This window comes from Parambassis ranga, chromosome 12, assembly GCF_900634625.1.
Source record: "Parambassis ranga chromosome 12, fParRan2.1, whole genome shotgun sequence".
NCBI classification, from domain to species: domain Eukaryota; kingdom Metazoa; phylum Chordata; class Actinopteri; family Ambassidae; genus Parambassis; species Parambassis ranga.
In genome coordinates, this window is record NC_041032.1 from 9,713,865 (window position 1) to 9,741,776 (window position 27,912).

A 27,912-nucleotide genomic window follows, 5' to 3' on the forward strand; every position below is an offset into this window, starting at 1 on the left:
TTAATCTTAGTTGAAATCTAAACTTTAGCAAGACTTAGTCAGGATAAGTATTTAACTGGGCTGCCCATTTCAGTAGGTGGCGGTAAAGCTCCCAACTATGTTATGTGAAAACCGCTAAAAAACGAAGCGAAGAAGAAGAACCATCAGAAGAGGAGGAAGCATGGCTGCTGACATGAGATTACCGACTATTCGAAAAACAGTGTCGCTAACCGTTTCTTCTCACGATAGAAAAGATTTGGTCGTCCCCGGGGATGTTATCACGTCAGATACGGGTTTCATGAGGTAGGTTTTGTTACCGAACGACATCAGGACGTCAGACAGAGTAACACGCTGGTCTATGTTGCTTTCTTTGGTTGCATATAGTCTATTAAATGAAGCTGTGTGTAAGGTTAGAGTTGCTTAGACAAGCAAAGGACACCATAGTCAGATGAACTGGCTATATCATCGACTTTATCACTCCAATCCTCATATATTATGATGTATGAACTCTGCAGGTCATAGCTAGCATCTTTTTTTGTTAAATCCAATTTTCATTGTTATGCATTATTTATCTTTAGGGGTCATGGCACCTATGTTGACGATGACAAGCTGACAGCTTCAGTTGCTGGAGAGGTGCAGAGGGTGGACAAACTTATCTGTGTACGGCCTCTTAAAACCAGGTGAGTTATGGAGTTGGAGCTCTAAAAACATCTGCAACCAGCATTCAGATGCTGCTTCTGTGACAATCGTGAAATTATAATCCCATTATAAATTGCAGGTACAATGGTGAGGTTGGAGATGTTGTGGTTGGCAGAATTACAGAGGTAATTACAAGCCAGTGTCTGTTCTTTCATTAAAAGCACATGTATATAATCATATCATGTGACATCTGTGTTTATGTGCAGGTACAACAGAAACGGTGGAAGGTGGAGACCAACTCCCGACTGGATTCTGTCCTCTTGTTGTCTTCTGTCAATCTGCCTGGAGGAGAGCTGGTAAGAAAGCAGAAAATGTGATTCTTATATTACATTATAAGCTGAGGTAGCTGATAATCTTACGTGGTTTATGTCTTTTTAGAGGAGAAGATCAGCAGAGGATGAGCTCACCATGAGAGAATACCTTCAGGAGGGCGATCTCATCAGTGTAACTATGACTTTGGCTACTCTGTCACATTACTCAGACTTTTGTCTGTGAATAAATTAAATCATAATGTCTGTACTGTTGTGTCTCTGTGGTTTTAGGCTGAAGTGCAGTCTGTGTTCTCAGATGGAGCCCTGTCTCTTCACACTCGTAGTTTAAAATATGGAAAAGTAAGTTATGCTGATGTACACAAGGTTCTTTGGGCACTTCACAAACAAAGTTGTCTTTTTTATGTGTACCTTTACATTTTTATATTCAAAAAAAAGTCTTAAATAATTGGCGCCCTAATCTGACCACAGTATTCTATTTTTTTTTTGACTATCAGTTGGGTCAAGGAGTGCTGGTGCAGCTTTCCCCTTCCCTTATCAAGAGGCAGAAAACACATTTCCATAATCTACCATGTGGCGCATCCGTTATCCTTGGGAATAACGGCTTTGTGTGGTTGTATCCCACACCAGGACAACAGGAGGAGGAAGCAGGGGGCTTCTACACCAGTCTAGAGGTACAGTCAGGAACTGGACCATAAATCCATCAGTATCAGGTTGTAGGTGGGATTTTTTTTGTGTGCGCTATATCAATCTAGAGACAATTGTGTGGCATGTAGATCTGTTTTGATAGTGCTTAAATTGCAAGGTGTCAAAAGCTCATTCTTGGCTCAGAGTTGATTGAGAGTTTCCATTTTGATTTCAGTGGAGTTGCATATTAATAATAAATAAGTAGGCTGAGCATCATGAACTTATTTTTGCATCTGTTGTCTCTGTCCTCTCAGCCTGTTAGCCTGTCAGATCGAGAGGTCATTTCACGGTTGAGGAACTGTCTGTTGGCTTTGGCTGCACACAAGGTTCTTTTGTATGACACCAGTGTCCTCTATTGCTACGAGTCTTCACTTCAGCACCAGGTAGGAAACACTCAGGCAGAATGTGGTGCTCTGGAATGTCATTAAATCTGCCTCATGTAGTCTTTTTGACTCAGTAAAAATATATTTTAGTAAAAGGTAGATCTTTCTATGATTTATTGTGCCATCTGGTGGTCATGTTGGAAATGAACAGCTCACCAACACCAGTGGAATGCTTGGTGATTGCAGTTTTAAACTTTGACTGCAGTTTTTTTTTGCAGTGTGGAAAAAATATATGGTTAATTTCATTGCCCTGTTGGGTGGGGAACAGATGACTAAATCGCTTCTGATTCTCATTAACATTGCAGTAATATCAGTAGCTCATTTTGTTACTACATTTATGTGGCATAGGTTTCTCTTTCTTTTTTGGTAATTATGTTCGTGGGTATAATCCAGCCCACTTAAAGGGTTACTTTGACCTCAGCTCTCAAGCTGCAGGTCCTTAAAGACTCTCTGCTTTATATTATGTTTTGTTGCACTTCTTTTGTATGATAAATATTCACAATAACTCTTGCAGTGCTTGTTGGAACAGATCTATAATTCCTTCCTTTATGCTGTGTCTGTAGGTCAAGGACATCTTAAAACCAGAGGTGATGGAGGAGATTGTAATGTTGACGCAACAGAAGCTGTTGGAACAGGAAGGATAAAGCCTCATCATAAAGAAGAAATTAAACTTGACCTGAAGCCTAATCTGAGAACTGAAATGGCTTTAATTCAAATATACATCGAGATCTGGGTTGCAGTCAAACTTTTTTTTTAACAAAACCAATCAGTTCAACAAACTAATGGAAAAATTTGTAATGTAATTCAGAAAACACCTCAGCAGATTTTTTTTATAGACGTATCGTGGAAAAACACCTTTGATGATGTGTAACATACAAAAAACTTATTTTGTATCCAATAAACCTTGTGTTATTTCTATAAACTTGTCTATAGTTTGTTTGTAATGTGGCTCCTGACTGGCCCCTGACAGTTACTGCCCATATATGCAATAAAAAATACCCCTAATTAAACATTGATAAAGTAGACATAATCAGTTAACGACTTAAATTCCACCTTAATGTTAAGATGGATGGATTTTGCTGTTCAGGTCTGTGTATGCTCTCTTTGAAATGTGTTGTGACTGTCCTGCTCCTGCTCTCCTGCAAAATCAAACCTCTGCTTCTATGTACTAGCCCACGCACGTACGTGACGTCACACGTAGCCCCACCCACATATTTCTGTAAACCACCTTGCGTAGAGAAGTATGGCGGCCCCAGCGACTCAACTACTATTCGGCCAGAGTTTATTGCTGAGATTTTCACGTGAAAGCAATGAATAAGTACACTAACCGATGGTTCGGTAACAAAGAGCTCGGCTACTGTGAAGAGCGACTTGCACAGAGAGTCGTCGGCTTCTGGCCAGCTGAGTTTTCTCGATTTCTCTTCGCCTCCTTGATTAAAGTGCCTTTACTCCGGGTACCACAGGGGAAGAAACTCCGAAAGACGGGAAGAGTGGATACGGAAGTTTGGAACAAAGTCTGCGAAGACCCGCTGCATTTTGTGAGGACCAAAAATTTTTTTGTGGCATGTTTAAGTGCTTTTCATACGAAGTTTACAACCAGCGTGCTAACTGCGAACCAGGCAGAACCAACTGTTGACTGCTCGATGTGCTTTTAAGGGTCTGGCGCTGCATACCACCAGCAGACGTGAGTTAGCTTCATGGCTACCTTCAACATTAGCTTGAGGTCGCCAGCTAACCAGCAATATAAATGTTTCTATGACCTTGTAAGTTTAATTCACATTTATTTCCGCTCATTGTCTTTTTAACTGTAGCACACGTTTGACTTATGTCATATAAATCTTTTTCACTTTAGTGTTTATTGCTTACGATGACATGTTTTGACAGTGCTTTGCTATAAGATATATGTACACACACACAACACAAATTACTTTTGTTAACAAGCAATATTTTCTTGTACTTATATGTGCGGCCTTCTGCATCCTGATGTTTATACTGTTTAGTTGTTTTGCAATTAAATATTTTTCTTTGTATGTACAATGTACAGTTGCTACCAAAACCAGCACAGAGTATAATGACAATTTACTGACCACATAGTTAAAGTTAGTTCAAATTAAACTTGCAATCATGTGATGAATAGTTTAGCTCACATTTGCATTATTTGCTTGCAATATATTTCTTTTTGTAAAATCATAAGTCAGTCTTGATTGTTTTTCTCCCCTTTAGATTCCTGTGAAATGTCCCGGTTTGTCCTCTGAAGCACCCAGGCCCAATTAATGCATGATAAACAGAGACATAGGGATCTGCATAGGTGACCCACATCACCCATACCCCAAGAGAGGACAGCCTGAGCCATCCAGAGGCGCTCCTGTCTTTTCATCCCCTCTCTCCGCCTAGAGGACAACTGTTGGACAGTGAGCAACTGAGTCCAGCTTGGAGAGTCCCGGCTGCGGCCTGGCACCCTGCCCTTATGGGGCAGCAGCCGGGGAAGTTTGTAGGGGACCAGAGGAGACCCAGTCTGCCGGCCTTCATCAAAGGGGGAAGGAGAGAGTCGTCACGCCATGGGAGCCAGCCCTGTAATGTTTTTGTTGCACACGGTAAGATAAAATTTTATAAGGACACTGATAACTCGAAAAAATTGTTGCGAACTATATTAGGTGCTGAGTGGTATTTATTTAATTTTCGCAGCTTTCTGAGAATCATGTGCACACTGGCTGAAAATCAGATGCTATGCTCTCTTGTCTTGTGCTTTTGTAAAACACTTTTTTTGACAAGGTAATAAAGACATCAGTGTAGTTTAGTAGTTACTACCAGACATTTGTTGGTTTCGGCTTAGCAGAAAAGTTGTTGCTCTGCCTTGTCTTGTAGGACTGGATGTTTTTGGGTTTCAGACATTGCTCAATGGGGTTCAGAAGTTTTCCACATTGTGTAAGAACAAGATGTCATTATGCATTCATAATTTTCACAGAGAAGAATGGCTAATTTATGAATTTGATTGGTGGATGGTCTTTGATCGTGCATATAACATGCAATAAATTACAAAAACTATGGTGTTGTATTGTTGTTCACTTGGTAGGTCTGCCATAGTTAACTGATTAATGGCTGAATTGATCTCAGTGCGAAGTAACAGTGATCTTCAGCAGTATATTAACCATCATGATAACGGTAACTCACAGACACATGAATATAGAAGTAACATGCATCCTTTAACTATAGTTACTACTGAAAGTAAAGGAGACCATATGTAGCATAGTTCAACAGAGCCTCCTGTGTTTCTGTATGAGAATTCAGTTTGTCCAAAGTAACTCACAATTATTTGCGTTCGACTAATCAGCAATTTTATTTTCTTCAATAATTTCAATAATCAACTTGGTAGTCAGTAGTAGTCATCTATAGTTAAGGACATTGCCATAATTGAGCAGTATAGGAAGGTTTGGCATTTATGCTCAAAGGTGGAATCCAGTGGTAAATCATCAGATTATTTTTTGTGGTCTTGTCTGTGTGAGCTCATGTTGCACGAGGAAAGTATTGTCTCTTCACTCCTTTTGGCATTTCGTCATACCTTGCCGAGCAAGGACCCAGCATTCAAAGTATCATTCTTGAGATGTTTTACCTGGAGGTGTGCTTGTGTAGGGCTTTGTATCTATTAGTCCCTGTCCATGTAAAGCAGAGCACAGAAAAGAGACTCCTAGTTTTAAACATAACCTATAAAAACAAGTGGTAATCTCATCCGTTACATCATCACTTGTTTTTATAGTCAATGGTTTGTTGTTTACTAGTTTTGGCTCATGAAAATGATGGTCTCTGTGTGTTCAGAACACACATAACTCAGGTAAGGTACTGTGAAGCCTGTAATTTTCTATAATTCAAAATGAAAAATTATTTGTAAGTTTACAAATGTCTTTATCTGCCTCTGCTCAGATGCTTAATGAGGGGGTAAGGGATAGCAATAGGTGTATAATTTCTAGCATAAACCTTAGTTGATTACATTTTTTAATAAGATATGATATTGACCCAGTTTACCAAATGTGTCTGTAGGGATGCGACTGCCTTGGCAGCAATACTTTCCACTGACTCGGAGTCTTGCATAACACAGAGGGGGACAGGACAAGGAAGGTCAGAAAAACAGAGTGAGATTTTGCCGGTAAATGGATCAAATTTGGCCAGGGGTCAGTGACAGGGGGTGTATTTGTTTTCCCTCCCTGCCCCTTTACTCCTGTGATGAGCAGGTTAGACCAAAAGGGGGGATATGAGTCATAGTGCAAGAGGAGGGCAACATCAACACGATTCTGTGTTTTTTTTTCTTCTTCCCGGTGAGCCCTGCTTGCTAGTTAAAACTAGACCCACCAGCATAACTGCTGCTTCTCAGCAAGCAGGTTCAGACCTCTGCATGCAGCTGCCTGGGAGAAAGAAGTTGGCTGAGAGGGGCAAGCAAAGACCTGCCTCTGATCTTGGCACCCCTGTATACTGTACAGTGGATAGGTATGATCTCACTAGCTAGCTAGTGCAGGTTGTAAAGACTGAGTGGGGAAGCGAAGTTCCTGGAACCATACCTCATTCAGCTGCTTTTCTGTGTGTGGTTTATAACTGAGTGTGCTGTTAAGTTAATTTTGCGTCATGATAGATCATTGGATAAATTACAAGCTGCAGTGTTTACCAGGGCTGTGAAAAAAGCAGGTCTGAGCAAGAAAAAAGAAACAGTGCAGAAGATATAGGACAGCTTAGGTGGAAGGAAAGAGGATCTCCTTCTCTAAGGTTCAGAGCATTATTATCTAACCATACACTAAAAAAAAAAAAAAAGAGAATTTGCCCTCTGGTGGTTACATTTATTATAGGACTATTATTTTCTTAATGCATTGCAGTTGTGACCTAGATACCGTTTCAATTAAGAAATAATGTAAAATATAATTAAATCTTCAGAAGCTAGTTATAGCCCAGAGGATATCCCAAAACAAAAAGATAACTGATAACATCTGTTTATTTTGGGAGGACATATGCATAGATAGGATAACGAATGCTGTAGTGTTGTTTAGCTCAGTGTGCATTATTGTGTCAGTGATCACCAACAACAGTCCAGATTTAAAAGCTGTCAAGAGGTCATATCAAAAATGTTATTTACATGTCATGGGTTTTTGGGTTGAGCTAGACTGTGTGATTGATTGGAGAGACAGTAGAGACTGGAGCAGCAGTGAAGACTGCCGTGTATGAATTGTCCTTTGTTTAAAACATCGGTGGTTAGCACAGTAGCTGCAAGCCTCAGGGGGAGACCTCTAACATGTAACAAAAACGAGCTGCATTATTCACCCTGCTCCTTCAGTACTGTGTATCCCTGTAGCTAATACATTCCCAGCAAGTTTTATACATTTCATGGTTGCAGGGTTCAAAGTTCATATTTTTTAAACTGTGTTTACACATTGTTTCTTTGTATGAAGTTTAAACTATTAGTTAGAAATTCCTCTGAAAAACAACAACAGCTGGGAACGGTTTTATAGACAATAGCATTGTATATAATTGGCTGGTGCTCTTTTTTCAAAATTTAATCACATCTGTGGCCAAAAAGAACAGAACTATGCCAGCCTGTGGTCATCATCCAGACATGTTGTGTTATAGAGAATACAGTGACCTCTGGCAAGTTGCTTGCTTGGATCAGTTTAGGCACAGCAGGCCTTTTCTTACTCATAAACCTTAACCGAAATTTGTGATGCCTCGAGGCTGGCCTGGCAAATATGTTCAAGGAACAATAAAAAGTGGGGACCAAGGAAGTTGATGCCCCACTTCATTGTTTTTGTTTGGCAATGTACACACAGCAGATAACAGGAAAAAGTCCTGGTTTATACATGGAAGTCACAATCATCCATGGCCTAATGAATTAGCCTTTTGAATTGCATCTCTTTGGGATAAAGTGACTGTGAAGACCTGACATGGATAAGCCATGGCTGCATCCATCAAAATGTGTGTTAAATCTGGAGTTAGACACAACAATGTTATGATCAGTCAAACTTCTGATATTTATTATTTTTTTCTATTTCAATTCTATGCCATTGTTCACTTCTTGTCTCTGGGATAAATAAAGGAATTCTGATTCTGATTATAAAACTTTATCTGAGGCAGAGGGTAGGGCCGTTTAAACCCCCCTTCCCCACTGACATCATCTGATTTTTTTTTTTTGTGTGTGTGCGTGTTTCCTGCAGCAGCTGCATTCAGCGTGTATGCAGTAAGTGAATCCATATCTCTTTTTGTCAGTCACTGCCTCTTTTCTGGCTGGAACTTGAGGAACCTATAGAGTCTAGACACCAAATCTCCTCCCATGATCCCTGTGGGTCCTGAAGATGGGAGGAGGTGGTCTGTATACCGTGTGTGTGTGTGCAAACCCGCACCTGTACTAGGGTTGGGCGATATTGGCAAAAAAATTAATCATGATTAATTGTGGCATTTAGCCGATAATGATTCATTTGACAATTAATTGATGACAATTGCACCTACATGTTTTTAAATCGCCACATTGTTCTGAATTGATACTGACAAATCATCAGTCAAGTTAACTACTTCATTCTAACAGGGTAAGTAGTGATTAGGCACCAACCATCTTTGAAATATGTATTGATAACAGATGCACAATGCACAAACCGTTTCAAAATAATAATGAAGCATCCAGTTGCTATGGCAACGCTTCACACCTAATGCATGCGCGGCACTATACACTACAGCTGTAGCCGGGGTTGTGGCCTCATCGCACTTTCTTCGTGCTCCGGCCTATGGTGACAGACGTTGAACCTCTGTTAGGAACGTGCTGCTCCGCATCATTTGACTGAATACCACTGCCTTCCGCCAATATTGTTATTGTGGGCTCACATGTGCGTGCTTGAGGGTGATGGTGAGAGTACGTCTCACACAAAAATGCGTCATCATGACGAGGCACCAATCGCCGTAATCGATAAGTGGCAAATATTAATCGGTGACAGTTTTTCTGATGATTAATTGCACACGATACTATTTTGCACAAGCCTAACATGTACCCCATAGCAGGCGCCTTATTGTAATGCTCACTCAGGCCAGCTGTTAGGCCCCTGGTGGCTTGTCCCTTGCCATAGCTGGCAATGTCTCCACACTGATAGGTGGGCATAGACACATAGAGCCTGTGCAACTAAATGGACTTGTCTTTTATCTAATCTGTTTACTTCCTAACCTCGATAGCAGTTGAATGGCTTCTGTGGTGCAGCTTCAAAAGCTTTATCTCGTAATGATGTTCTCATACGTTGTTGAGAGGTGTGTGGGGGGGACACATATTTGTCCCTTTCCGAATGACACCTTGCTGATTAGTGAGTGGTTTTTCCCTCTCATCAAGTCCTGACCACCTGGAAATGTGTGCACTTTATTGCCCTTTTAGCCAATGACTAGCCAAAACAGCTGTGTGTATAAATCAAGGGAGTTAAGCATTCAAAGTGGACAAAACCCCTTTTGAAGAGAATGAAAAATGGAGAGTAATCGATCATTTGTGAATTCAGGTGTCTCTTTTAACCACAGTGATTCAGCATAAACAATCTAGAACAAAGAATCTAAATGTATTCAGCGACTGTTTTGTGAGTTTCACAGCAGCGTACTCTTTTGAAACATGTCAAAACATCTTCCGTGGAAAAAAGCCTGTTGTGTAACGATGTTGCATACTGACAATCACTAAGACAGTACGGTTTATTTCAGGCTAAGACCTTGGTATCCTCTGCTTCCTTAGCCAGTCCACTGTGTTTCTTAGCTATTCACATACATAAATACTTGTATGTGATCTGTTGCGTTAGAAGTATGTTGAGTAATATTTTGCAAAGAGAAAAAGAGAGAGAGTTGAACATAGGGCAAGCCACAGCAGCAGAGCGAAGAATGTGACCTCTTGTGCATTCCTCTCTCAAATAACTAGAGCACCCCCCCCCTTTCTGTCTTTATTTCCTTCTTTGTTTTGTTTCTTTCTCTCTTTCATTCTTACCTTTTTTATAGTCTCTGGACAACAATAGCAAGCAGGCTGGAGAAAAAAATTTGCAAAGACAGAAATTGACTTGATTTGGTGAACAAAAATATTAAAAATGTTTAGAAAATGTACTTTGAGCTTTTTCACAATGTCAAATAAGTATAAAAACAACTACAGTCTGTGCATCGTCTTCATGACATATTGCACTTGGTGTTGCTGCTGCTGCCACCTGAAAACTCAGATGCTGCCAGTTTATTGAAAAAAAATTTATTAGTTATAAAAGTTTTTTAAATGCAATTATCAGAAGAAAAGATATCATAAAGGGGCAATCCAATGATTTTTTTTCCATATATACTTAGAATATACATTGTTTTGCACAAAACAATTGAAAGCATATGTATGTCAATTTTGGATTCCTCTGAAGTCACAGTCCTCAAAGTCACCCTCCTGAGTCATGTCATTCATTTTCTGATGAGAAAAAGATAAAGATACATTGCACGATATTCTATTGGGTTGTTTCACAGTTTGTTTCATAGCTTTCAAAAACGCAAAGCCGCATTTATGTTTTTTTTTTGTTCATCACAATTATACACAGTACATGCATACAACCTTCAAGTTGCGTTAGGAATGCAGTGTGGGAGCTTGTCGCCACCTGGTTCCATACACACACACACACGGGAAAAAACACCCTCTGTTCCCTGCTCCATGCCCATGCAGGCAGCCTCGGCTCCAGACACAGCTGTTGTTTTCTCTGCAGACAACCTGTTACCTAAGATGCCAACTCCTTTGTCCCCTTGCAGACTACTGGATCGGGAATCTGATATGAGGGCTTGGCTGTGTTTGATTTCATTTTCTCTCGGAAGGTTTTGTTCCTAATAAACCATTTTCAGATTTTATTTTTACTGAGCCATTTACATGTGCATAATTTTGGCTTGTTTTGTTATTGCCCAGTGTGTGTTTTTTCGTATATACTTTTCTGGTATCCTGTCCTGTCCCTTTGTGTAGCATTGAGGTTGTCTTCATAGCACTATAAGAGGATAAGAGGGGGCCTACAATGCCTGCTGCATCTGGATCCACTTAAACACTAAGAGGAGCCTAAGCAGTTTCACTGCTGCAGCTTCAGAGCTTCACAGAGTTGCTCTCATATGTATCTATTGCTGTTTTTACTCCAGTGGACGTTCACAATATGGGGTCTTTCCCCCGTGGGATCATGATAAAATCTTCAACACATTTGGTCACAGCAAGACAAAGACTAGTTATCTGTGTACTCTCTTGTCCAGGTATTGTTTTGGGTTACTAATTTAGACCCTAAAGCATATGAGAGTATAGTACCAACTTCCTCCTTTCTTCTTCAATTGCAAATCATTTTACTTTGCAGCTTTCTCTTTCCCGTCTCAAAGCTCTCCTTGTCTTCGTAAAAAGGTGTGCTTTGAACCCAACATTCTGCATTGAGTAGTTTAGCTAAATTCTGTAAATGACTGGATTAGTACAGTCCGCACATGTACTCATAGGCTGCTTTATTTTTTACAAATCTATTCAACACAGATGAAGTGATGAATAGTTGCGTACATATGACCTTCATGTTTGCTCAAAGAATGACATTTAAACTCTGGGCCAGCATCTACTTATTGCAGCCGTCTGTAGGTTTGCATCCTGCTAGTCCTCATACACAGCACTTCAGAACTGTCACATAACAGACTGGCTACAATACACAAAAGGTTTTTCTTAGTCACCTGGTTTATGTTGCCCTATATGTGTCTGGGATAAAATGCTTGCTCCAGTCCTTTTCTAGTTTGTTGTCTGGGTTTGACCCTCTCCGTCTTCGCTCAGTGTGATATCGTCCCTGTCTGTATTTTAGATGTAAAGCTGAGCTTCTAGTGTGCTTGACCATAGAAAATCCACATAAATTGATAAATTACCTCAAGGCCAGTTAACAACACAGAGAACGGCTTCCACAGAAAATAAACACTTGAATGATTTTTTTTTGTGTGTGTATTTGCTGATAGCAGTTTGCATGTGTCATTGTGCACTGTTGTCAACATTAGATAAATTATTACCACCACAGGCTGATGCTAATCTTGAACTAGAGCAGTGACTTTTTTGTTTTTAAGTGCCCCCAGAGGACAATACACAGTGGAGAATTATGTGGAACTTTAAACCCCTTAACCTCATCTGCTGGTCTGTACCCCTTAAACACTCTGGCTGCATTCTCAAGAGGGCCCTGTGTAAACAGCCACATGTGCACGCACGCACACACGGACACACACATCTATACCCCACATGTGTTACCTGCTTCTTGAGTGTCTTTAAATACATGTGACGGCTACGAATTATTGTAACTGCAAAGTCTGAAACAATGAGCGATGTGCAGAATCGCATGTCTCTTTGTTACTCCCGTCTTCCACTTTTTTTCTGCTTGGTATTCAGAAAGCATGCTTGTTTTTTAAAGTGTAATAACTCTTGTTCCATAGCTTAGATGGACACAATTTATGCCAGCTGTTGACTGGCTTACATTCTTTGCATTGGTAGACATTGTAATTATGTTTGTGTGCCTTGGTACATGAAGCTGGGTAGGACAGAAATCACAGAGTCCTCACAACACTTTTATAGACTGCATTCTTGAACCAATATTGGTATTCAGTTGGTATAATTAAAAATACAAAGTTCAGTGCTTTGGTCTTCTTACCAGCTTCCAATTTTTTCTTCTTATATGGCCATCAAATATAATTTAAGGAGTTAAATGTTCTACTCTCTTTACTGTTATACAGCATATTGTCACATCAATTTAAAATTTTTAAATTTCATAAGAATTTGCTAATAGAGGTTGTATTGTGTCTCAGAAAGCAGGTGGGTGGGGGGAGGGGCAGGGGGTTACAGGAGAAACAAAGGACCAAAAAAAAACCATCCAGTGGGTGGATATACGTCACCTAACTGTTAACATACTAGGTCTGGATTATAAAACTCGAGTGATTCTCCTATGAGCTCACTTCCAAACAATGTGCTTCATGTTTCTCCATCTGCAACCCTTTTTCCTCTTTCCTCCTCCATTTTTATAGCCCCTCTCCTCTTCCCTTTCATCCTCTCTTCTCCCCAACACTTTGTGACTGCGGTAAGTTAATGGGCCTTTCTCAGAGTTTGCGGAAGCATGCATTTCTTCTTAATTGTTGTTTTGGGGTGGTGCATGAGAGGAACACAAATGTTTGCCATTCCTGCAGTGCAGCGATGATGTAGGGCTTGGTGCCATGTGACTGGATGTTGAGGGAATTGAGGTCATCACTTACAAAGACGGTGAGACCAAGGGTATGATGAAGGATTCTTATAATTGCTGATAAGAGAAACCAACAAGCACACAAAGTATCAAGCTTGTTATAGATGTGTAGTGTTCGGCCTGTCATGTAAAAAATGCTTATCCAAACAAAAGGTGTGGATAATTGACTGTATCATTTCACTAGCTGGTCATTACCTTTGTTCTTTTATTGATCAGTTCATAAATTCTCAACATTTTCAATTTTGTTCTGTAAATATAGATGATAAATTGTACTTTCCTCTATTTGTTCCTCAACAGCTTCAATCTACACTGTATATGAGCTGTTTAGCGTGTTTAGCCAGATGCAAACTTCCCTATAAACCTAGGCAATATTGGCATACATCAAACCAGATGCTTAGAAATCCATGTGGCTAGAAATCCAATCAAGTAAAACACAAAGCAGCATATCCCTCCTAGCCCAACTTACAAGCCGTAGATTTACTCTATACAATGTTAAAGTTTTGTTATGCGGCTGACAGGAGGTTCTAATATTTAGCCTACCATCGCTGATAAATACAATGGAGAAAAAATGTTCACAAAAATGTTATTTGCATTTGAAAGCTAAAAGTAAAAAAAACTGTCTTGTCATTTCTCAGTGCCTTCTTGCTGAAAATTCCAGTGACAGGATGAACCAGTAAGCCCATAGTATGAGTTGGGCACTCACACTGTGAGTTATGGTGTCATAACTCACAGCTTCCCAAACAGTGTGTAATCACCTACTTGACTGGACCTCTTATCTGTGACGTTTGCGCACATAAACAGTCTGGGATGTTGGTCATTTATATGGAAAATATTTGCCAGATGTAGTCAGCAGCTGCGGTGTCGTTCCAGTACTCAGTGTGATGGTGATAGAGTTCCCAAGTCATGCCACTTCTGGTGGACCCAATCGGACCTTAATTCCTAACAAATGGTGGTCTATGGGGAGAGAGGAAGTATTTTCTGATCCCATTTTATTTGCAACTTTTAAATGCTAATTTTACAAATAAAATCACTCAGTTTGTTGCAAAGCTATTGAAATACATAAGTTTAATGACTACAGTCTGCTAGTACGGTCTGTGCTGGAGCTGTTGAAAATAGATAGGTAGATTAATAGATTGTTTGATTGATTGATTGTGTATAGAGCAATGTGAAAGTTGTCAGTATGATTCCCATGGCCTTGATTCTGGCACATATTGTAAACTGTGCATGAAGATAATGCATTTTCTTACAGAAGTAAACATTTCTTAACAGAACTACACCTTACTGTACTTGTACAACTCAGATGGCAACAAAAAATAAGTTCAGCTAGAAGGCACTCTGCCATGCAAACATGTGTAACTGTAATCACATAATGTCCTACAATAAAATAGAAGACACACATTTTCACAAATGCTGCACTAGTTATATGCCAATAGGTTTTATTGCTATTCACATTGCTGTCTATGATGCCTTCTAAACCTTAGTCAAGAACTTTATTAATCACAATAATAAGACAGAATGTAAACAAATGTTGAACAATGTACACGGTGGTCAGCTAATCGCACCAGTCTTAGCAAGATTACATCATGAACTTACACATGTTCCTCTCAAACTCAAAAGATTTTGCAGCACTCTAGTTTGAATTGGTTTCTGGCAAATGAGGGTTGTATGGTCTGTATACTTTCTTCCTAGCAGATTGAAAGCTTCAGCTGTGCTTGTCAACAACCCAGTCCTGTTTCCAGAACTTATTCCCCAACCTGTAAACATTTCATACACAGAAAAACCATGGTTTAGAAGGAGAGAGGAAGAATTGCAGAGAGGGGGGAGGGGGTTAAAAGTTGGAGGAGGAGCCTCTTGTAGTCATCTTATGACTTCAACAGAAAGAGGGAAAAAATGTAGAACTCCACGGAATCAAAAACTTAAAAAAAAAGTTTTAAATTAGATCAGCAACATTTGTGGCTTGTTCCCACATGACATTTGGATGCTAGAGAGGTGTTGTTTGTATTCTTTTTGAGTGTGAGTGTGTGTGTGTGTGTGTGGTAGCAGCTCTTCCGCTCTCCCTCCCACTGCTAGAGGTGGGAGGGCTCAGCTGATGTCATTGAGTGCAGCAGGCCGAGCCTGAAAGAGGCCCTTTGTTGGCAGCTGTAGCACGAGTAGTCCCTGTGCCTCAGAAACACACTCACACAGGGGACAGGCGAGAGGAATGGCACCGCTCAGAATGCTTTACTGCCTACTCAACTGACGCATCTACTGGTCTAGCAGGTTTTTGGATTTAGTCTCTATTTTAGGACTGTTGTTTTATCCTTTGCAAGTGGAGCTACCTAAATGCCCTGAAGCCAAAAGAGGGGGGAAAAAAAACATGGAGACGCTCATAAGAAAAAGTTGGTAGACTTTGCCGGACAGTGGACTCTCTCGGTTTCAAAACGAAACAAAGTGAAAAGAGGATTTACAGCAGCTCAAAGACCTGGGGGAAAAAACAACCCAGAATTCATTTTGACTTGATTCCCTTTCTCCTTTTTTGTTGGATTTGTTTTTCCTTTTGTTGAACACATGTAGACGAGAAACGTTCAAGGAACACCTGATTTTGAAGAAACAGCAAAATTCTTTTGTGAGAAGGGGGAAAGAAAACAAATGAAAATGTTGGAGATATGCCTGAAATTGGTGGGGTGTAAATCTAAGAAAGGTCTCTCATCCTCCTCCAGCTGTTACTTGGAAGGTAAGAATATTTGGCTACTTCTGTTCGCTTGTGCCTTTTATTGTTTACTTTGGAGAAACGTGCACAAATATGAAAGAAAGGATGTCAGAAACTGGGGCAAAATGTTGGATCTGAAAAGCAGAAGGACAAGAATAAAAGATGATGTATCGCTGTGTAAAATCTCAACAATGATTTCAGAGCTGTGGAAACTGAAGAATGGGGAGGGGAAAGCAGAGAGTAAGTGTAGGGGAGGGTGAGGGAGGCCAGACACACTGGCTGGCTTCGGAGGAAAAAAGTGGAAAAAGAGAATACAAGGAAATCTGACTCCTCGCCATGTCCCACTTAACTCTTGTTTATGAGGAGAGGGGATCTAATCTCATTCTGCACTCTCATTTTCACCATATTCCACTACTTAAACCATGTTCCCTGCACTCATAATGAGTTTATAAGATAATACAGACACAGGTTTTGTGGTACTTTTCCCTAAAGTCATGCGCAGCTACTTTGCACATGATGTATAGAGCACAAGGGGAAAAACTAGGGCATATCGTGTCTGTACATAATCAGCATAACAATTGATTAGAAATAGAAAAATCATTCAAGTCTTATGTATGCCACAGATTGCGCAACCCGATGATTTAATAGAGTTAATACTTCTTGTATGCTCCCCATTGAAGTGGATGACAGTGATAAAGAGTCTCTAATTTTAAGACCATATGGTACAAGGCACAGCCAATCTCATGCTTCATGCCACATGTTCCAGCCCAAACTATACTGTCTTGCATTTTGCTCCAAGTGGCAAACCATTTTCTGCAATTGGAAGTGTATGTTAATTAGGTTTGGGTTCCTCAGTCTCCTCCAGTGTGCCCTGATGCTCTGAAAACATCATCAGATCTGCAGTGGGTAGTAATATCAGATTTGAATCTGCTCCCCCCATGCCACCTCCTATTAGGGTGATGACAGGTGATGCAAGAGAAATATCTATGCTGGAGTTTTTCTCTTTCTCAGCCCTGTGGTTTGAGAACAGAGCTGACTTCATGGGCCACACTGTTATATAAATTCATGGTTTTGGATCCACACTACTCCTGAATTTGCCTCGAGTCCAAGGTGTAAATCAGATGGTTTAAATGCCTCTAGAATCACATAGTAATATACAAAATTATAATATACAATATTTTATCATTAGAGTGAAATTGTTTCTTTTGCAGCATTACAATTGCTCCTAGCAGTGTAGTCATAGCTATGAATTCTTTACAAGTTCCACACATATTTAATCATTTTGACTGTCATCTTAGTAATGCAGCCAAGACATGCTGTAATTTTTCCCACTCCTCAGCTCTGGAGAGCTGCAGACTCTGATAAAGGGCCTCTGGTTCTTTAGGTTGCTTTCTCACTTGCCTCCTAAGTTCCCTTTTTTCATATGACTTTTCTTTTCCTCTCTCCGAGTGTGTGTTTTCTTGGCCTCTGTGTCAGTGTGCTGTCACCCTCTCACAAAGAGCTGTGGTATTTGTGGCCCATAAAGTGGACATGTGTGGCATGGGCTACTCAAATGTGCTGCCCACACACTTTTAAGACCAAGCCAAACACTCACGTCTTGCTTGATCCTTAGCCGTGGCTGCTTTTTGTCCCACAAAAGTGATTGAGATCACACCACTTCTATTTGTGTAACCAAGGGATGAACTGAAATGTAGAGTAGCTCATTATCCTAAGCATATTCCAAATGTAAGCCACTGCTGCTGCTGGCCCTAGGTACAAGATGATTTATATATATGTTTCACACAATAAATAAATGCAAGGTCACTTGTGAGACTCAACATTCCCCCCTCGTATGCCACGCGTGTTACTTCTTACTTTTAAACACATAAAGAACGGTTCTTACTTATTTAGTTTCCAGCATTCACACTGATACATGTCAGCATCAGTGTGAATACCGGTGGTTTTGGAGCTGAGATGCTTCAAAACATAGAATCTGGCAAACATACATTTGGCTCAGATCGTCTCAGATCCCGGTGGGTCTCACTTTGAAAAAGAGGTTAGAGTGTGAAAGTCTTTCTCGGTGTCTTCCAACACATTGATGCCTGGAACTTATCAACAATGTCATGTGACAGATTGTGGGCCTGTTTATTTCCTTAAGGTTTTGTTAGTTTTCATGTTCTATGTTTGATTTTCTGCCTGCTTGGGGTTTGATAGTTACCCCTGTGCTTTCTATTTAAATACACGTAACATAAAGTGATTTAAAGCAAAGATTGACAGCTGGTGTTGCATTAATACATAATAGAATGTGATTAGGTGTTTTTTGGATCCATATTTTTTGTCAAAATCAAGACCAAGATCTGAAGAAGTCAAGACCTGTGCCTGCAGGCTGTGCTTTATGTGCAGTAGAGGAACTGATTTGGTATAACGAGTGAAATCATCTCTCGCTGTCCACCCTTTAATTTAGAGATTTTCCTGGAATTGTAATTGTGCACATACATAATTTGTTTGGGCTTAACACCAACAAAGCTCACAGTATTTATGTGGTGCCAGGTATAATAAAACTAGCTCTTTATTTGCCCAAAGGTGTTGCACGCAAAATACATTAATGGCCCTATTTATTTAATTTTTGTCCAGCCATTTCTCCTGCAGCTTTCAAATGCACAGGAGCAACTAATGACTTTTCACATCTTCAGGAGTTCAATTATTTGTCTGTAGTAAGTCGGTATTGTGCCATATGACCAAATCCCCAACTCTGGACCAGATGTTTTTCAGTTTAAGTATCTCTTAAGAAAGCCACCAATACACATTCTCCAGTTGCAAAGCAGTGTCACTAGGATTTTTAACATCAAACAAATGGAATTCATTAAGATGGAGTTGCAAAACAGTGGAGTGTGTACTGCCAGCAATATAATTAATGTAGCAATGTGTGCTGTGGAGGTATTTAAGGTGTAAACTAAAAAGAGATGATGTTGTATAATGATGTACTATTTGTGAAGTCCTTCTTGTGAACACCAAATGCTACAGCAGCCTGTTGTCCCGAAAGAGACGTGTGATTTGGGGGGTGAAATGTAAGATGTCTCTGAAACATGTGTGACAACAGCTGAGGAAACCACACAATCAGGCTCATGTTTAGGCCAAACGGCAGTTAAAATAGTTTCAGCCTTGTACTCTCCCTATTTTTTTTCTTCCTCATTATTTCCATTTCTCTCTCATTTTGTAGTTTTGCTGTCTACAATTGCTGTAATTCAGGCTTTGTCTTTAATTAACGTAACTATAAATTAAACCACTTTAAACTCAACACATTACCCACAGGATTTCACAGTCAGAGTGAAGATTCGTGCTGGAACATGTTCCCACAATGTGGTGTCATTAGGTAGTTCTCGAAAAAATTAAAACTTAAGTAGGGATAATCCAGGAAATGAAGAGCTGTAGAGACATGAAGGACAGTGACAGTGCATGTCACATGATCAGGTTCATAGCTCTAATCCCACAGCAGGAGCTGATGGGCTGCCTGTTGGAGCAGGGAGAGGAATTTATATGACACATGGAGAGAGAAGAGTTGACAAGCTGTGAAGCTGTATGGGAAACACTTCACAGGGCCATTGCATGTTAAACACACGCACACAGCTCATGCAGATCCTATTCACCACTGCTGTATTTCAGGTAAACACATGTATTCTGACAGCCTTTCCTTTTTTTGTTTTTCCAGAAGCTCTCCAGAGACCAGACTTTGAGGGTCAAGGTCTGACAGAAGCAGCTCGCTGGAACTCCAAAGAGAACCTGTTGGCTGGACCCAGTGAAAATGATCCCAACCTATTTGTCGCACTCTATGACTTTGTGGCCAGTGGGGATAACACTTTAAGCATTACCAAAGGTGAGGTTGAAAAAAATGATCATATTCTTCTGGGAAGTTTTTCATTAGTTGGTAGTAGACAGTAGAAAAGCCGACAGGAAATGAGGGAAGGAAAAGGGGGGTTACATACAACAAAAGGCTGTAGCTGGACTTGAACCAGGACATTGCTAAGGGCCTTAAGTCCCGGGGTTACCAGGGCACCATCAGGAAATAACCATTGCCCGGATTTTTTTTGATCAAGTAGTTATTGGCATATGCTGTAACACAAAGGCGTTACAATGGTTTCTTAAGATAATGGTAGTGGCATGCAAAGGCAACCACACTTGTGTGACAGCGGAGGTCTCCAGAAGGTCATGACTATTACTGCGAGTCTTCTCCTGTCTTCAGTCCCATCTGACTCTCACTTCCTGGCAGTGGTCTCACATGTGAGTCTTTTTCCATTGGACCAACTGTAAAACAATGCTGCGTCTGGATCACAAAGACAAACAGAGGAAGGACGGAGGGAACATATGCTCTGGAATAAACAAGAAAATGTCTTATCCAGGGCAATATAATATTTTGCTTGGGATTTCAATTGCAAAATTGAATTTTACCAATCAAAACGTTTATTCTCAAACTCACATTCATGTGAACTGAAGGATAAGGTATACATTTTCTGGGTTTGGTCATCAAATGACTGGTGGAAAAGAAAAGCCCCTGATTTCCTGATCTGTGAAAACATGACATTAGATATAGTGAATTCCGGCATGTCTGACCTAAAACCAGCTTTGTTTAGCTTGTGCACAGTGTCCATACAATGGTAACCTGTTGTCAATGCAGATAATACATAAATGTCTCAACAATACTCAAGATCACAGGAAGGTGCTGTAATTATTTTAGGCACACTGGATAATTCTTAATCTCTCGTGTTATAACTAGGAGAGAAGCTGCGTGTTCTGGGTTACAACCATAATGGTGAGTGGTGTGAGGCACAGACCAAGAATGGCCAGGGTTGGGTGCCATCCAACTACATCACCCCAGTCAACAGCCTGGAGAAGCACAGCTGGTACCATGGGCCTGTGTCACGCAATGCTGCAGAGTACCTGCTCAGCTCGGGCATTAACGGGAGCTTCCTGGTCCGTGAGAGTGAGAGCAGCCCTGGCCAGAGGTCCATTTCTCTGCGGTACGAGGGGAGAGTCTACCATTACAGGATTAACACTGCGTCTGATGGCAAGGTAGGTGTTGATGGCAAATACGGATACATACATACTATATCCTGCTTTTCCTGTGTTTACTCAGTGTTCATCATCACTAGGGACAAGTGAGTTTTTTTCCGTGGGCTGGTGGTTGCCTCCTGCTTGCACAATTTACTGTATTAGCAGTCTCACTTTGATGCAAAAATAAAACTAGGATGACACTTACTTTTTTGTCCCTTCAGGTTGGGTAAAGAATCCAGGGTATCTAAATGACATATATATTACAAGCTTTTAATTAATGTATAGGATATCACATTATAATGGTCATGACACATGTAAATCATGTGTGACAGGAATGTATAACAGAATTTCTTGTTGTGGGATTCCCCCAAAGAGCATCTGCCATTTTGGCTGTCACCCTCCAGTTTGTGATGCAGAGAGGTGAGCCTGCTCCAGGAACGTCAGCTATGACAGGAATGTCTCTAACCACCACTCTGCTGTTCATAATGGCCGGCAGGCTCTCGGCCTGGCCAGACACTGACGCCCATGCTAAGACATGTATTAGCGCAGACAGATGCAGCCAAGAATGTGCAGGCGCACACAGAAAAACAAACGGACACACACGCTCGATTCCACATATTGTTTTCCATCCTCCCACTGAGCTACAAGTCAAGAGTCTGGTATGATAGACGTCTCCAATAACTTGAGATTACCTCAGAATTCCCTCAAGCTACAGCTTGGGTTTCAGAATTTGTGCTTATTAACACTGCTCTGAATAAAAATTGTGTTAGTAAAACCTTCTACCATGAATTTAGTTAACTGGTCATAGTTTAAGCCAGTGGAGCAACCAACTGACCGTTAAATCCTCTTTAGTTTTCAATGGTCTTTTCACTACAGCATAGTTCTTTTTATACTTTTTAATCCACATGCCTTCAGCTTGAGCAAAAAGCCTGTTCAGTACTACAGAAATGCAAAAGGCAGATTGTAGGGCGAATCATTTTTAGGGTTATGTAAGACTTGGACAATGGAAAAGACTGTGTCCACTGAGCCCTGACCAATATTCTTCCATCCACCAGCTTCCTGACAAATGGCTTGCAAACTTGGAATGAGTTAAGGCCATTCTTTATGAAGAAAATGCTTTAGTGTAGTGAAGACTTTCACTGTCACTTGGCTAGTTAGTTCCATTTATTCATTTTAAATATTTTTTAAAGTTGTTAAGATTTAATGACACCTTTAGCTGTAGAGATTCAAATTGTGTCTGTAGTATGTCTTGTTTTACACCATATAAAACCACTCACATGTGGAATCCCTCCTCCTTCCAGCTGTACGTCTCATCAGAAAGCCGCTTCAACACACTGGCAGAGCTGGTGCACCACCATTCCACTGTGGCCGATGGCCTCATCACCACACTACACTACCCAGCACCAAAGCGCAACAAGCCCACCATCTACGGAGTCTCTCCCAACTATGATAAATGGGAGATGGAGCGCACTGACATTACCATGAAGCACAAACTGGGAGGCGGCCAGTACGGGGAGGTTTATGAAGGTGTTTGGAAAAAGTACAACCTCACCGTGGCGGTCAAAACACTAAAGGTATGAAGACACAAAGGGAATCAATATGGTCATTCAAACATTTAAGGAAATGCATCTATCGAAGAAAGTGGAAACATTTTGAAACTGACTAGTGTAAATTATCATTAATATGGCTGAATAATGCTACCATCTGCTGTCATATAGATGCAACTGCAACCAGTTTCAACATTTTTTTCTCACTTTTTGCTCCAACACTTGTGCAGGAGGATACAATGGAGGTGGAAGAGTTTCTCAAGGAAGCTGCTGTTATGAAAGAGATCAAACACCCCAACCTGGTGCAACTCTTGGGTATGTAAATGGTGAAAAAGGAGGATTTATTTTGGCTGTGGTGGCTTTTTAATATGACCACAAAATTGATTGTCTTTGGCAGGTGTGTGCACAAGGGAGCCACCCTTCTACATTATCACAGAGTTTATGACCCACGGCAACCTACTAGACTACCTGAGGGAGTGCAACAGAGAGGAGGTCAACGCTGTGGTGCTCCTCTACATGGCCACACAGATCTCCTCCGCCATGGAGTACCTGGAGAAAAAAAACTTCATACACAGGTAGATGTATATCGCTAAGATCTTAATTTAATTACTCAGTGCTGAAAGAATACCAGAGAAGAAAAAACAACTTTATCACTCTATTCTCTCTCCTTCTTTCACAGAGAAGTGGATGTTGTAACATATTGAGTTTGTTCTGGCACGCTTAACAAGGTCCTTTGAGAAACGATGATGTGATTTATGTCTTTTATATTTGCCAAATTGCATTTTAATTTTTAAGCTTGACAAGAATCAGCTTGTGATTCTCCTCCACACAAAACATCTGTAGCAATCCAGCCCTGCGGCAGATTTAGTTTTTTCTTATCAGGTTACGCAACATTTGGACTATTTTAATTTGTATTTCTGAAAGTCAGGCCTCATGTTCATCACTTTATCTTTACTATTTACTCCTCTGCAGAGACTTGGCTGCCCGTAATTGTCTGGTTGGGGAAAACCACCTGGTGAAGGTTGCAGACTTTGGCCTGAGCAGGTTAATGACTGGAGACACCTACACAGCTCATGCTGGAGCCAAGTTCCCAATCAAGTGGACTGCTCCGGAGAGTCTGGCCTACAACAAGTTCTCTATTAAGTCTGATGTCTGGGGTAAGTTTGATCCTCTTCCTGACACAACTGAATTTTACTTCTAACACTTTATGTTGTGCTCATTTACCTGTAGCTGGCTAATTTTTTGTGTTCCTTATCTCCAGCGTTTGGTGTGTTGCTGTGGGAGATTGCCACCTATGGCATGTCTCCTTACCCTGGCATTGATCTCTCCCAGGTCTATGAGCTGCTGGAAAAAGACTACCGCATGGACCGTCCAGAGGGCTGCCCCGAGAAGGTCTATGAGCTCATGACAGCCTGTGAGTATCAGATTCCCTTTTGTATTGCATATGATTTAAGTCCCTCTTTTGGCTTCATTCATTCTTTTTTCCCCCTTTTCAGGTTGGAGGTGGAACCCTTCAGAACGTCCATCTTTTGCTGAAACGCACCAAGCCTTCGAGACCATGTTCCAGGAGTCTAGTATCTCCGATGGTCAGTGTCACTGTCGTTTTTTCTTTAAACACTGTTTAAGATTTAGGGTTAAAGTTAAATTTGTATTTTTTAATTTTAGAGGTGGAAAAGGAGTTGGAAAAGAAGGAGAAGAAGACACCCTTAGGCCCCATCCAGCAGGCTCCAGAACTGCCCACCAAGACCAGAACTCTTCGCAAAAACATGGACAGCCGGGATGGAGATTGTCCAGGTCAGTAGACGTACACATTGTGCTTTTCATAGTTACTCTTTTCCAGAGAACATCTGAAATAAAGTGAGTGTTAGTACTTGGTTGTTTGTTGGCTGTGACCAAAGAGCACTTAGGGGTTGGCACAGTTCCTTACCTCAGGTTTCTTTAGCTCTGGAAGCACATGCCAAATGAGTCTCATGTCAAACATGTATCTGGTTTTGTCAAAATGTTGAGCTTTTGTTGCTGTATTTTGTAATTTTGGATCCTGGGTTATTTTCTGCTCTCCTTCAGACCTAGCGGAGCACGAGGTAGCTGTGTCATCACCCATGCTCCCCAGAAAAGAGCGCCCCATCCTGGACAGCAACCTGAATGAGGATGACCGCTTGCTTCCCAAAGACAAGGACAAGACTCGTGGTAGTAGCTTATTCAGCCTCATTAAGAAAAAGAAAAAGAATGCACCAGCTCCACCCAAGCGCAGCTCCTCCTTCAGGGATATGGATGTCCACCCTGACAGGAGGGTTGTAACCCCAGATCACAGAGACACCGACAGCTTCAACAATGGGGCTTCTTTGACAATTAATGACATCACACATGGACTTGACTCCTCAAGGTTCTTAGGTACTAACAATAATGGGGCTAGTGATATCACCAATGGGGCTCCTACCTACCCAGGACCTTTATTCTCCCGAAAGAAGGGAGCTCCGGCAGTGCCCAGCCCTGGAGGCAAGACAGCCACTACCCCACCAAGCGAGGAGGAAACCATTACAAACTCAAAGAGATTTCTCTGGTCCACTAGCATGCCTTCTGGCTCTGACGGCACTGAGTGGAGATCTGTCACACTGCCACGAGATCTTGGCCAGCGCCATTTTGACTCTGGCACTTTCGGGGGGAAGCCAGCTCTGCCACGAAAGAGGACCAGTGAGCAAAAAGGGGAGAACGCCCCTCGAATGGGCACCCTGACTCCTCCACCACGTCTGAACACATCATCAGATGTCTCCTCTGCTTTCTTAGGTAAAGATACTGATCCCAGTCCTGGTTCCAGTCCCAAGACACTGACACCCAAAGTAGTTAAGAGACCAGGTTTGCTGGGGCTTGAGAACTCCAAGACCTGTGCTCTCCATGCTGAGCTGCTTAAGCCCAACGTGTTCTCTCCTCTCGGGGCCGCTGGAGATGAATGTCGTGCCCGCAGACACAAGCTCAATGTGGACTCCTTATCTTTCAGGGAAAGAGGAAAGGTACAGAAACCCAAGCCAGCCCCACCTCCACCCCCCACCAATGCCAAAATGGTCAAGGGTCCTCGGAGCCCCACTCAAGAACTGCACTCCCCCTCATCCACCACCTCAGATAACAAGGCTAAGGGCCTTTCGCCCACCTCAGATCCCCACCATGCAGCCACTACCAGTGAGCAAGCCCGCTCACCTGTCACTGAGTGCTTAAAGAAACTGCCTGCCTCTAAATCTCAACCATTAAAGACCTCCACCTCCTCTGCTTCAGTGACCACCTGCCCATCCAGCCAGAGCCTCACTTCCCCCACCGATCTGAGCTCACCCACTGCATTCACCCCACTTGTGAGAACCAGATGCTCCCTCCGGAAGACTGCACCTCGCCAGGCCAATGAGCGCACCCCAAACTCGGCTGTGACACGTGAGATGGTCCTGGAGGGCACCGAACAGCTCCGCGCAGCCATTTGCCGCAACTCAGAGCAAACAGGTAGCCACAATGCTGTCCTGGAGGCAGGCAAGAACTTGTCAAAGTACTGCATGAGCTATGTTGACTCCATCCAGCAAATGAGGAACAAGTTTGCCTTTCGTGAGGCCATCAACAAGCTTGAGAACAGTTTGCGTGAACTTCAAATTTGCCCCACTGCTACAGGGGGCAACAACTCACAGCAGGACTTCAGTAAGCTGCTGTCTTCTGTCAAAGAGATCAGTGACATTGTTCAAAGGTAGCGTCATAAAATCTTAAACTACCAAAAATTAAACTGATATAAACTGTATGTTACACTACCCCATTTTCCTCAGCATGTGCGTGAACTGTGGCCCATGCCGGGCAAATGCTGGAATGCTGAGGGTAAAGCCTGGTGGAGAGAAGCAGTGTAGGTTCACTCTACAGAATGCTCTGAAACAAGCCTGTGGTTATTATGGATGGTATCAAAGGACTAAAGAACAAAAAAAAAACCTTAACTATGAATGAACACTGTCATTTGGCCTTTACTATAAGGCTAGGGGCCAATTCTTCATCAACATGAATTTTCACCAATCATTTTTTTAAATGTCTTATGTATTTTGTTTGTTTTTTTCCCTCTTTATCACTGACACTAGTATAAATAAGACCTGTGATATTTGTTTCCATCACTGTTGGTGTATTTTAAGTTTTTTTTTTTTTTTTTTGATTGATGCTGACGACAATGAGCAAAAACAAAATACTTAACCTCATCTTGTTCTTGGATGCCTTATAACACATGAGTGGCTGATCTCGTATTTTGTCATTTTTACCGAATCACAGTGTTTAAAAATTGAATGCCTCTGTCCACCACATCCCAAATATCTCTGTATGTCTCTGTATCATGTCATCGGTGATCAGTTGTGTGCTGAGTGGTGAAATCATGTCAGTGTTTTGTATGAATGCTTTCTGCAGTAAGTGCAACCATGTGCCATAAAGTAAAAAATGGAAGCAAATGACCGAGGCAGAATGAGCTTCTAGCCTTCACCTGTTTCGCTTCTCTGCACACTTTGGTAACATAGTGCCTTAACACACTATTGAAAGAGTCACATTTAGTCTTGCCACTTTACAAGTGCAGATGTGTGACTGAATTGTGGCAAGTGGTTAAAAACAGCCATTGGTTTTAAATGTTTTCCATACCAAAAACCTTTGTCTCCAGTCTGTAGCTACTGGAGAAGGGACCAGGGTGCACGATCTGCAGCTCAGTGGATCTATCTATTGTTTTGTGTTGTCCTTAGACTGGATGTTTTTTTTAGTACCAGTTTGATTCAGCATTCTCTTCATGCCAGTCACAACAGCCATCCGTAGCAGCTTGGCCTTGCAGCAGCAGCAGCATGAGGTTTGATCTGTTAAAAGGGGTAACAGACCAAAATGGTGTTTCTCTGATGGGCCTCTTTAATTAAGAGAATGGATGTTTTATGTCACATGGTCTAAATGCTGTTTCAGAGGCCTTTTCACCCCAGCTAGAAAAAGTATCCTGGGGTAAACACTGGACTGACATGTTTGTGGAGTTGTCACTTGTGGAAGGTGGTCATTACAGACTCGAATAACCCATAAAATTCCACTGTAACATCACAAGTTCCTTTCTCATCTCGTGTCTCTTAGATATTTTCAGTATTTGTCTGTAGTTGTCTCCTCATGTGCCCTGTCTGACTGCGATGCCTGAGGACAAGTCAACTGCTAGCTGCCCTGACTTCAACACGGTACTGTCAATATTGCCTTTTTCCAGTTCCTCCCCCCTGTACCAACCATACCACTACTCTACTTTGTGTCTAAGCCTCCTCACCAATTTTGTAGACAGGTCTTGCTTTCATTTTGTAAATGTTTTTGTTTTTCCCTCTAGCCTTGGTGCAATTTTTGTTGCAATAAATTACAATGCAGTTGTGCTACTTGAATACAATTTTTGAGATTGTG

At 41.4% G+C, this 27,912-nt stretch overlaps 2 protein-coding genes across 6 annotated transcripts; both read left to right on the forward strand.

Moving 5' to 3' along the window:
* The first annotated feature begins 52 nt into the window (after nt 1-52).
* On the forward strand, nt 53-2,943 carry exosc2 (exosome component 2). The gene is made up of 9 exons (XM_028418158.1): nt 53-282; nt 558-659; nt 758-803; nt 885-974; nt 1,057-1,122; nt 1,221-1,289; nt 1,445-1,621; nt 1,889-2,017; nt 2,581-2,943. Exons 1-9 carry the CDS (start codon nt 161-163, stop codon nt 2,659-2,661), a joined length of 882 nt encoding a protein of 293 aa, XP_028273959.1. The 5' UTR covers nt 53-160; the 3' UTR covers nt 2,662-2,943.
* Nucleotides 2,944-3,237: 294 nt separating this feature from the next.
* On the forward strand, nt 3,238-27,898 carry abl1 (c-abl oncogene 1, non-receptor tyrosine kinase). Of its 5 annotated transcripts, XM_028418542.1 has the most exons (13): nt 3,238-3,555; nt 3,674-3,780; nt 4,241-4,611; nt 19,617-19,781; nt 20,679-20,974; nt 22,258-22,530; nt 22,734-22,818; nt 22,901-23,078; nt 23,476-23,660; nt 23,765-23,917; nt 24,000-24,089; nt 24,169-24,297; nt 24,568-27,898. In XM_028418542.1, exons 3-13 carry the CDS (start codon nt 4,485-4,487, stop codon nt 26,223-26,225), a joined length of 3,339 nt encoding a protein of 1,112 aa, XP_028274343.1. In that variant the 5' UTR covers nt 3,238-3,555; nt 3,674-3,780; nt 4,241-4,484; the 3' UTR covers nt 26,226-27,898. The 5 variants fall into 5 exon arrangements, with proteins under 5 accessions (XP_028274343.1, XP_028274341.1, XP_028274342.1 ...); XM_028418540.1 differs by having other exon boundaries at nt 3,238-3,780; XM_028418541.1 differs by having other exon boundaries at nt 3,238-3,701.
* Nucleotides 27,899-27,912: the final 14 nt, after the last annotated feature.